Source organism: Nannospalax galili, unplaced genomic scaffold, assembly GCF_000622305.1.
Source record: "Nannospalax galili isolate Female #2095 unplaced genomic scaffold, S.galili_v1.0 scaffold189, whole genome shotgun sequence".
Classification (NCBI taxonomy): Eukaryota; Metazoa; Chordata; class Mammalia; order Rodentia; family Spalacidae; genus Nannospalax; species Nannospalax galili.
Genome location: NW_008360331.1, coordinates 5,526,324 through 5,538,178, shown reverse-complemented (window position 1 = coordinate 5,538,178; position 11,855 = coordinate 5,526,324). Strand labels below are relative to the sequence as shown.

General features: G+C 43.5%; 1 protein-coding gene across 5 annotated transcripts in view; it reads right to left on the bottom strand.

Moving 5' to 3' along the window:
* Positions 1–11,855, bottom strand: part of Tspan5 (tetraspanin 5) — a 182,230-nt gene extending 170,375 nt beyond the window's left edge. For 3 of the 5 annotated variants that reach the window (XR_003848351.1, XM_029560218.1, XM_029560219.1), the window contains exon 1: positions 11,537–11,849. Coding sequence is in view for 3 of the 5 variants with exons in the window: in XM_029560218.1 (XP_029416078.1) it covers positions 11,537–11,617 (81 nt within the window). In the remaining 2 variants the exon portion in view is untranslated. Of the gene's footprint in view, positions 1–11,536 lie in introns of all 5 variants that reach the window. The other 2 variants (XR_001872271.1, XM_008826180.2) reach the window with 1 other exon arrangement.

Sequence of the window (11,855 nt, the reverse complement as noted above, 5' to 3'; positions counted from 1 at the left end):
CAAGAGCAGTCAGTGCTCTTAACCGCTGAGCCATCTCTCCAGCCCCAGATGCTAGGTCTTTATACTCCTTTTACAAATATTAATTAGGTTGGATGTTTAACCTTGATGGTAGGAACCTTGCTTGCTTGCTTGCTTGCTTGCTTGCTTGCTTGCTTGCTTGCTTGCGTGCGTGCATGCCTGCTTACCATGCAGGAGGCCCTGGGTGCAATCCCCAGCATTCAAAGTAATATTAATACTACCACTAAATATGCCATTTGCAGAGAAAGAAAAGATTTAGCCAGAAAATAGATAATTTGTCTAAGGCCATTAGGACTGGAATAAAGCAAAGTAAAAATCCCCACATTCTTGAATTCCAGATTCCTTAATAGCAGACTTCCCACCTGCCTACCATGAGGGCACCAGAAACCTAAACTAGGGTGCACTGTGGGTCACTGTCTGCTACTATGTCATATAAACAATTTCCCGAAGCTGAATGTGGTGGCACGTGTCAGTAATCTTGGTATTTGGGATGTGGAGACAGGAGATCATGAATTCAAGGACAGCCTGTACATAGCAAGACCATCTCCAAAAACATAAATCAAGACTTCTTCGAGAAGATGAATGACCTGTGGTCCTCATCAGTTACAGGTATGGGCCACAGTGACATGATAACAACTCCAAACAGGAATCTGACTTTGGATATAAGCTACATCACCAACGAGCAGAGCGCCTACTTAGCACAATGGCATTTGAAGACTGCTTGGGAGAAATGGTAATTTTAGAAATTTTTATTAGAGCAAAACATTATACTTTGAGAAATGTTTAAGTCAAGTGTTCCTCTTTTATTAGGACTACTTAATTGAGTACAAAGCATTAAAATAGCTGGCCTGAATATTTATTAGCACACCAGCTGTTCCCTCCAGATTTTTCGAAATTCAAGCCTTAGTGCCAAGTGTAATTTAGAAAAAAACATTGGACAAGTAAAAGAGCCCTGTGTCTTGTAATCCATATCTAAATAGTAAACAGTAGCTGGAAGGCGTATAGAGTGTCACCATGCCTGAAGTGCGGGAAGCCAACAAGCTTTGCCATCCATTCCTAAACATACTTTGTTATGAGATTGATGACTATATATTTTAAAATTATACCTTACAATTCATAATTAACAATCCTTTATGCACATATGGATAATATCATGGGGACATTTACATGCTTTTCTGGCTTTAGTTTTCTGTTTTTATTTTGTTTTCTTTTCTAGAAGCTTTGATGAAATCTCAGAAATAATAGAGATTTTTATTCAAATTTGTATTCCTTTCACTCTAAACCTAAAGATTTCCACTTTAGGAAACCAGCTATAATGAAAATATGTAATTTTTAAAAAGGGGATGGGCAAAGGAAGAAAGAGGGGAAGAGGGAAGGAGGGAAGTAATAACCAACACACACATTGTACAGAATATTCTGAATACTGTACATTGAAACTTCATTGTAAAGAAAACTGACAGACATCAATGTTTGCCTTCAATGTTTGCTTTGCTGTCAACTGTCCTTGTGACAGTGCTGTCAATTTGGATCCGGGAGAAGAAATGTCCCTTCCACAGCACTGTAGCAGAGTCACCTCAGTGAGTTCACTGTATCGGTCTCACTTGGCTCCCCTGTGAAAGGAGCATCATCAAGGTGGGAGGCTGAGGCAGGTCAGGACATAGAGGCTGCAGGAAGAGCCACCATGGACAGCAGGCTGATGCTTAGGGAGGACGGTCTGCTGTATTAAGCCCACCATCTGTGGTTAGATAGGGTTGACCTCCACAGATGGGTACAGAGTAACCAAGTCAATTTCTCCATTCTATATGACACTGACTGTTGGCCTGTTCATTGTAGCACAAGTTCTCTTTCAAGAGATTTTCTCATTTTGTTGTTAGGGCTCTCAGGTTTAAAAATAAAATGGCACTTTTGGATTAATAAGAAATTCCTTGAGGGATTAAACAGGCTACATTTTCTATCCCAGTAGTAAGCAAAGAGCTGCAGCTTCATGTACTAGCACAATCAGTCACCCTTTGCTCATACTTTATACCACCCATCTCCCTCCTCTAGAGACCAAGGGGAGGAACAAGACACATCTCTCCCACCCTGAAAAACAAGCCACAGCAACTCCACATTGGCTATGATGAGAGTCATCTGTAGGACGTTTTCTGTTTGTTTGTTTGCTTTTTTTAAGTAAAAAACTAGTTTCACCAATTATATCCTAGTTGGGCCTACTGAATCAGATTCCTCAATGGAAAGACAAGTTTTCTAGCATGCTAGAGTGCCCAAAGTGGGGGTAAAATATCAACTAGTCCTATCTTATGAGGTCATTTTGAATTAAATAGAGGGACTTCTCAAACATGAAGAACACTGAAAATCTCATATAAGCACTATTATTTATTTATCTATCTACCTATCATCTATCCATTTATTTACCTACCTACTATTTTGATGCTTTGAGGCCACAACCCAGGACCCTGTGCATAGAGGCAAGCAAGAGCTACATCCTTGGCTCCAGCATTAAAGTTTTTAAGCATATCTTAGCCATCAAGATTCAAAAAATACCTAAAGGCTACAGTGATTTCTTTTTTTCTTCTTTTAGTTTAAGCAGGACCCTCTGCTATGATCTGTACCACATAAATTATTAAAGTCTTGGTTGGCAGCTTCTGGCACTATTGGGGGGAGGTGGAACTTTCTCTGAAGGAAGTTGAGTCATTGAACGCACACCCTTGAAAGGGATACTGTGACCTTGACTCTGCCCTGCTCTGCTTCCCAACCACCAGGAAGTGGGTAGCTTCCTCCTTCACACACTCCTGTCATGATGTCCTGTGCTTCCACAGGCCCAAAGCATCACGAACAAAGAGCAACAGACCTCTAAGACTGTGAACCAAAGTATACTTTTCACCCTTTACCTCAAGTATACTGTCAGAGTGACAGAAGTCTGACTAATAAACAACTCTTTTGTTTGTAAGAAAAACCCTTCATGGTATCCCAAAATAACAAAACTAATAGCCAAGCTTCTCTGGAGGAAAGAGAGACAGATATGCACCTGTTCAGCCTTCCCCATGCAGAACACCTGTGTACCTCTTAAGGAAGCTTAAGATTGCTGCTAGCAGTTAGAAAACCAGTGGGCCAGAATAAACATTTAAGGGGAGAGCTAAGCAATTGTGCTGAATAGCTTCAGCTGTCATTGACACATTTAGGAAAGGGGAACCTCAACTGAGGAATTTCCTCTATGGGACTGGCCTGTAGGCATGTCTATGAGGCATTGTCTTAATTGTTGAGTGATGTGGGAGGGACCAGTCCCTTGTGAGTGGTTCTACCCCTGGGCAAGTGGTCCTCAGTTATATCAGAAAGCAGGCTGAGCACAGGCCAGAGAAGCCAGTCAGTGAGCAGTGTTCTTCTGAGGTCTCTGTTTCAGCTCCTACCTCCAGGTTCCAGCCTCAAGTTCCTGCCTTGGCGTCCCCTCAAAGATGGACTGTGATCAGGGCCTATGAGCCAAATAAACTCCTTCCTCCCCAAACTGGTTTTGGTCAGAGTGTTTTATCTCAGCAACAGAAAGCTAACAAGGACAGCAGTTGATCCAAATTCAGATTGTTAATTTGAAGGTTAAGACATCAGAGATTAGCACCTAACCTAGGTGGATAGGCTTAGCAGAAGTTCCCTTGAAGGTTTGATTTCCCTAGAAATCCACCCTAAATCAAGTATGTTTCCTAGCTTCTGGGGAACGGATATTGTTTAGTCTATGTTAATAACTAATATTTGCATGAGAGATTTGCCTTCTACCAAGTGCTTTCATATGTATAATCTCATTTAAAACAGGATAATGAGTCTGAAAAATTAGCTTCTCAGCCTTTCAGATGAGGAACTAAACACTGGTCTCTAATATGAGAATAACTTCCTCTAAAGGCCCCTGCCTTTAGAACCAGCTCTGCTTAGAAGTTGAGAGTTCAAGGGTAACAGCCCTCTGGATGGTTGGAACAACTTGTGAAAAATGTGTTCCATTCTGATTCTTACATTAATGGGAGTGCATGCAAGTGGGCCCTTGGGCAGAGAACATCATGACTAGACCAGAGGCCCAAGACCAGATCAGAGTACAACCTATCCATGAGATACATGGAGGAACTAAGATCTTTCAAAGATGGAAAACAGGTTTAGAAATTGCATCATAGCTATTTTTAAATTAGGAAGCACTTTCTTTAGGATGGGGGTTGGGGGGAGGTAGGTCTTTGAATGGGACCCAACAAGCCCAGGCCTCTCATAAGGGAAGGATGCTGAGGGAGTCCAGAGTAGGTACTAGAGTAAGAAAGACATCCATATGGGGTATGAGGATGAGGTACAGGATAGGCAAGCACTGGCAGGTAGGGGCAAAGAGGATGTACTGGTTACTTTTATTGTCCCTGTGACCTTACAGAAACGATTTAAGAGAGGTTTATTTGGGTTCACGGTTCAGGGAACACAGTCCATCATTGTGGGGTACACGGGAGCTGAAGCAGTTCAATCCATGGCAGTGGCCACTTGTAGTACAGCTTGTCAAATCTTGGAAGAATAGGAAGCAGAGCACTCAGGCCTGAACCAGAAGAGGATATTACCATCTAGTCCTGCCCCTAATGACCTACTTCTGCTAGCTACCAGGCTACAGTCCCAAAAGTTCTATGACCTCCCCAAACAGTGGCACCAGCTATGGAACAAATGTCCAAACACATGAGCCTGCTGGGGACATTTTCTATTCATGCCATAACAGAGAGGTGGTAGACTAGCTGAAGACTGAGCACATGTGGGGAGATTTATCAAATAAGTACCTGAAGAATAGGAGCCAGCATGTCTCACTGTCAAAGGTGGCCCTGTAAACATTAGAAAAAAGAACTAGACTAAACCCCATGATATGTGAGAGGAATTTCAAGTATCACTGTGAGCTCATGGTGTTTTTCTCTAAACATCAATACAGAAATAAATAGCAACATATCCTCAGTTCCACCCACTGAGAGGACCCTGGAATAGCAACAGCCTACTAGCCACGAGCACAGGAGTCAGTGTGAAAAGATGGCCAATGGCCAAAGCCAGGACCAATCTAAACACTAGAGTGAATAATGAAAGGAAACATGCTGAGGGAACAAAGACCATAAGATGTTACTGATACATTAACTAACCAAAAGTAATCGATGAGAAATGGGCTACTCATGTAGCTTCAAAGTGACTTGCCAAAAAAATATTTATAAACTGCCAAAGCAACAAAAGTAGCTATATATAAAGAAGCTTGGCCGACAACGCCTTGATCAAGTGACCACTCTCAGTGGAGGAACCAAGAGAATCAGTGTCACCTGGAGAGATGCATCCAAAGCACAGCACCACCACTCCTGGACCACACCTGCCCAAGCACACAGCCTGAGTCTAAGGTGAAGAAGAATGCAGGCAATCCCACAGGGAAGCCAGCTGGTTCCACAGCCAGCTTATAATTTGCAGAAGTATTAAGATCCTGACAATGAAGGACTGAGAAATACTCAAAAGATATAAGCAAACATGATACACAGTTCTGACCTCGTCCTTTGCTCTAAAGGGCATTAATGAGACTGAGAACATGAGGCAGTACGAGGACTACATGGTAGAAATGTCTGCTTTCCTGGCTTAGATGATTGTGACCACCAGGAATATCCTTATTGGCAGGAATTCACACCAAATGCTTGTGCTGGAGGCACCAGGTGGGCAATTTTGTCTTGATTCAGGATACAAACAAGTTAGAAAATTAAAACACAGAAATAACTTTAAATTACAAAAAAAAAAAAACCAAGTTAGCGATAGTAGTTATTATTCTCCTGTAGGTTTGAGACTTGTTTCAAAATTAAAATTAAAAACGTTAAATTATGAGGCCCAAAGTTTCAGGGAGACACATCACATCTGGTTTGAAGACAGATGAAACTCTCAAAGAAAGTGGTCCAAAGACAGATTTCCCCGTAGAAACTGGCAGCCCATTACAGAAGAAAACGCTTCCTGGACTAAGAAGATGAATGTACGGACTTTTCAACATTCTGAAATTCATTCATTCAACAAGCACTTATTAAATACTGTGTTTCAGATAATGTGTGACACACTAGGCTTAGGAAAGGGACTGAGAGACAGCCCCACACGGAGGCCAATGAAGAGGGAGGACTCAGATGTCTGAAGCTAGAAATTGTAAGACAACCAGTCATCAGTGTTACATATAAACACAGGACTCAAATCATCTTGACTACTCTAATGGTTATTTATGAATTTTTCAACAGACCACATAATAACTTATTATTCTAGCAGATTCTTTAAGAACATCTCATCCTAAACTTTTTCGGTGCTTGTGGGTGGTGTTAATTGTGGCATATGCGAAAACTTTATCACTTTTCAATTATGAACAGATGTAAATGACTTACTTGATGTTTAATTTTAGAATAACAAGCATCTTCTAAAATAAGTTTCAAACTGAGAAACTGGGGCTACAGTTACAAAAGAGACTTAGCACTCTGAAAGTGAACCCTGGACAAGTGCTCTAACACCACAAAAGCCATTTTGCATCTCTGTGGCCCAATTTCTTTATTGGCCACAACGATATCATAATATGTTTATAAGATACTGTTGCATGCTTTAAATAAAGACATCATAATTGTAAAGCTGTTTTTAAACATGCACACCATTCTAGGGATTAGCAGCATCTACCTATACAGCCCCAGCCACTCAAGAGCTTAAGGAAGGATGATCATATGAGTTCAAGATCAGGCTAGGCAACACAGCAAGACTGCATCCTGAAATCAAAAGAACATGCTACTCTCAGCCTCTGCCAGGAACTACATATCACTGTGGACATTGGGACAGGGTGATCCAACTAATGAGCTCTCCATTGCAACTTTATGTTGGGTGGAATATTATTTGGTTCTCCAATTTTTCCCTTTGGCTTCATTTCAACTGTCAAGAACACCAAGCAAGAATGCTTTGGCCCCAGAGCAAATGCCTGGAATGAGTGAGTTGCTGCTTCTTTGCCTTCTCCTCTGAGCTCTGTACACCTTTCCTATACTTTCCCACAAGACACTTCATAACCATATTTAGCTATCTTCCTACCATCTCCCTGTAATTCAAAAGGCAATTTAGACTCCCATATGGTTGCCATCGAAGCTAACAGATGTCTAGCAAATTAAAACAAAAATTATGACTTATAAACTGCTGATGTATCATCATCCAGAACATCTTTCAACTTATAGTGAATCATAAGACAAGGCTTCCTACTTGATGCCCTCCCAAAGTTCCCTAAATCTCACTCCTCTTGACATTTAAGCCCTGTGGAAGCAAGTTAGATGCAACATTCTGCCATCTCGTCTGGATAAACCTCCACTAGCAGCACAAAGTAATATTTGAAAGCATATTTGGCTTCAAGTAGCCAAGAGCTGTTCTAGTCCCTATACAGTAAGAACAGAAAAACAATTGGTCTTACCAAGTAATTCAAGGCTTCTACTGACCTACCGGTCTTTTTATTTAATAAGTAATGATAAAATCTACTTAACCCATTTGCCTCATCTTCTTGGCAGATCTTATGGGCATTATCATCACCTGGTGGCAATGATGACAAAGTTCCATAGCCCAGGATGGAATTACTGTGGATATCTGATGACAATAATGATATTCGGTATTGTTGAATATTGAAAGGTCATGCTGGGTGGGTATTTTAGCAAATCCTTGAAGCTATATCCATTAAATGATGCCAGCTACATCCATTAAATGATGCCATATACAAACAAGAAATTAAGGCTCAGTGAAGAAGTGCATTTTCTAAAGATGGTTGAAATCTATATGACCCACATGACCTTCTGCAAACTGACCTTGACGCTTCGCCATTCAAAGACAAATGGAATCCATTTCTCTACTCCAGTAGAACTGAGCAGATTCCATGAGGGTTTTCACCCATGTGCCAAACAGAGGTATAGTTAACCTGCCTGGAAGCTGCTGCTTCAAGTCTTGGGCCCAGACAGCAGAAGCCACAGGCTATGCTGTTGCAAGCAACCCCAGCTGAGTCATCTGTAAGCGGCACCTGCCAGTCACAGGAGAGCACCAGCCTGGCCACCCCACCCAAAGGAGCCTTCAAAGAACTCCAGCCCAGTTCACAGCAACTGCACAGCTAAGAATCATCCCTATGTGTGGTCAAGTCACAGAATTGTGAGATATAATAATGAAGTTTTGTTTTAAACTATTAAGTTTTCTTTCATTACATAGCAATAACTAACCAGAGTATTGACAGGGATTTACTTTTCTGAGAAATGGTTTAAGTATCAGAGTTGAGGCCCAAAGCAAAACATCTACTAATGGTGGGTGGTAGGATGTAGAGATTAACTCCACAAAGGGCTAACCTTAAAACCTCCTTTCTCCTCCTTCCTCTACCCTAAAAGCAACTCAGTGTTTCTGAGAAGTGTCCAGGGATGGTGACACCCTCAATAAAATCAATTCCTGCTGTCTTGAGTTGTTCCATGTAGAGCAAGGAAAACAAGGTTTTCCCCACCACCCTGTGGTAACTAATGAGAAAGGAATCTGGACAAGATGTTGACTTTGTTACTCATAATATCACAACTATTATATAAAAGGATTCAGATTTTACACACGAAACTGTAGTTCTAATAATAAAAATATAATTAATGACTCAGAGGACTACATTTGAGATCCACAGTACAGATAGGGAAGGAGGCACACCATGCCAACAACAGAGCAAGCAAGAAGAAAATAGTGAAAGGATCACTGAAGAAGAAACGAAAATAGAAAAATTAGTCTGCAACCAAGTCTCAGGAAGGGACACTCTATAAACAAGCCTCCTGGTATATGCTATTTCAGTTACATATCAGTTCCAATCTCTTGTATTTTATATTACCCACCATATTAGAACTCAACAAACTCCTTTGCCAGAACCAGAAAGAACCTCACAATTCAACCAAATCCTTCATTTTAATAGCTGAGAAACCAGAGCCCAGGGCAGTTAGCTAACACAGTCAAACTGCTGATTAGTAAGGGATCCAAACTGTCACAGCTGTCGTTCTATGTTCAGTTTTATTTTACAAGAACTATTACTTTCAAATGTCTTCAATGAATTTCAAATTTAGTCTGCATGTCAATGTGAAAATGAGAGATTAGGAACCGTGGTCTCTGCTAGCAATTTCTCCTTCACAATTGTACAGGCACACCACCGAGCCTGCTATTTCTGGCAATCACAGACAGGTTGGTGGCTGTAGAGAATGAAGGTGTGCAAGTTTTCTGCCAAAGTTACTAACTCCAGTTCTCCAATCACTAACATCTTGGTGTGAATTGCTTTAATTAAATAATGTAGGTGCTAGAGACATTGATCCTGATAAACTGAGGCATTTAAATATGAGCTAGTTTGGAGACAGAGAGCAAGCAGTACAGGAAAGATATGGGGTGGGGGGTGAAGACACAACTCACCAGAGATGGGTTGTGGCTCTAGAGAAAAGACAGAGAATAAGGTGATCTCCTAAGTAGGCAGCTACTTAACAACACTGCCCAGGGTGTTGGTTTAGTTCCACAGCCTCAATCTGCTCTGTGGCTTCCCACAAAACTGCCTGCCGCCCACATGAAGACCTTCAAAATCAGACAAGATGTGGCTCTATTCTGGAACTCTCCATGGAGGCAATCTGTAATTCTTTGGAGCACTCCACAGTTCAGGGGTTTTGCTACAGCCTAATCCAGAGACAGGACTAGGCTACATTTGCTTCTGTACAGTCTTCAAAATGACACCAAACTGCCAGGGAAACAGGCCTCAATTCTTTTATTTCCTTTTCACTCCCTGCTATGAAAATGCAGAGAAAGCCCCCGGGTGCTTTTTGTTGCCTGATAGCTGAAATGTGCAACTTTTGGAAGTGTTCAAGAAGAATGAAGGGGCACTCACAGCCCCAGCAGCCCCATTCCACAGTCCTTGCCTCTCAGAGTTTCAAGTTCCAATAAAATCATAATATCTCACTCAGAAATACAGCTTTTAAGCATTTCCAGAAAGGATCCAGGAGAGAAGCAAAGAAAGAAAAATCATTTCCTCTTGCTCTATTTGCAGCCGGGGGCGGGGTGGGGGGGTATACTCCCAGGAACCACATACTATTACAAAAAGACAGAAAGAAAAGTCTGTGAATGGCTAGATATACGGTGTCTATTCCCATGCCCCCTCATTAATCTGACCCAGTCCTGAGGATGGATGACATGCTGACACAAAGTCCATTTTCTTTCCCAACACACACATGGCTAATGCGAGACATTCTCATAGAAAATAAAATAACATGGTTAAACGTAACAGGACAAAAACAATATAGAGTATCAACAACTATTCTCACAGGTGTATATTTATAGCCAACAGCTAAAATTAAGGGAGGTTCGAATTAAAACGCCCTGTGTTCAAACTGCTGGGTCCTTATTTACTTCACACTGAACAGCAACTTGGGGATGCCCTCACAGTGGCCACCATCTTTACTTCTCATGAGACGGGGTGCCAGGGAGGAGGAGGACCGGATGAGAGGAGGTGGACTGAAAAATAATATGCTCTTCCAACCAACCGTTTTCCCCTTGTCCTAGAGAACTCTTTGTATGGTTGTGAGGTTGCAGAGAAGAATCAAAACAAAACAAGAGCAGGGTCCCATCCTGTTTTTAATAGGCGCCCAGCACACGGCAGTGTCAAACATAGCACCGTCTGAATCTGGTGTGCAAGCGTCTGCCCTCTCGCTTCACCAGGAAAACACGTCTCACACACCTCCCTTGCATTTCTCCAAGGGTTCCCAAACCCCGGCCCCGCTCTGTCACTCCTTACGAAAAGGAGGACGTGAGGCACGAACACACGGAAACATATGTTGACGGTGACTAGTTATTCTCCTGACAATGATACACATAGAAATAAATCCCTCCACCCCACACGCCCACTTGGCCAGTCCATTATGCAGAGGAAGCGCTTTCCAGCCGAAGGAGGGGAGCTTGGCAGGACGCGTTATTTACGTGCACATTACAGAACCACACACCACAGCATCTGCATCCCACACAAAGCCCGAGATGGTGCAAGGAGATGCACGCTAAGCGTGGCACGGACCAGCGGCGGCAACACGGAGCCAAGCCTTCGTCCAATCAGATGGGAGCTGGAAGGTGGATCTCGGGGTCAGCTCTGCCCGATTAGCCTGCCCCATTATGACACCACGCTCTGCCCAACATCCAGATCCCACGGGGAGCAAATCTAATCCGTGTGCTCGCTCGCTTCGCAAACTGCCGAGCCAGTTCTCCCGTCCGCATCCCGGCTATTCGCCCCTCAAAAAAGCCGCCCGGAGGCCTGGTGCCCCTGCCCGGCTGCTTAGGCTTTTTACTTCCCCGGGTTCCTAGAAAGGATTAAATGTTGGTCTCCCCCGCGCACGAGCTGGGAAGGCGGAAGGCAGACGCCTCTCTCCCCGGCTCCGGCAGGGTCCCCGGGGACTGCGAAAAGTAAAGGGGGCACCACGGGGGGAACCGTCGCCCCCCGATCGGCCGCAGGAGTTGAAATCCCAGGAGCGCTCCAACTTACCCAAAATATGACATTGAAGCCGAAAATGAAGTATTTGATGCAACAACTGACTTCAGGACCCTTGTAGTGCTTCCCGGACATCCTCTGGGTTCATGAAGACACTTGCCCCGGCAGCCCGAGTTTGTCGCCCCGGAGCACAGCGGCTCCGAGCGGCCCGGAGAGCAGTGGGGTGCGCGGGGCTCAGCCGCGCGAGCAGCGAGCGCCTCCCGCACTCCAGCCGCCGACGCGCCGAAGCCGCCGGGCGCGGTAGTCGCAGCCGGGGGGAAGCTTCGCCGCAGCCCGGCCGAGCACAAAGCGGGCGCCCAGCGTCCGAGCGCCA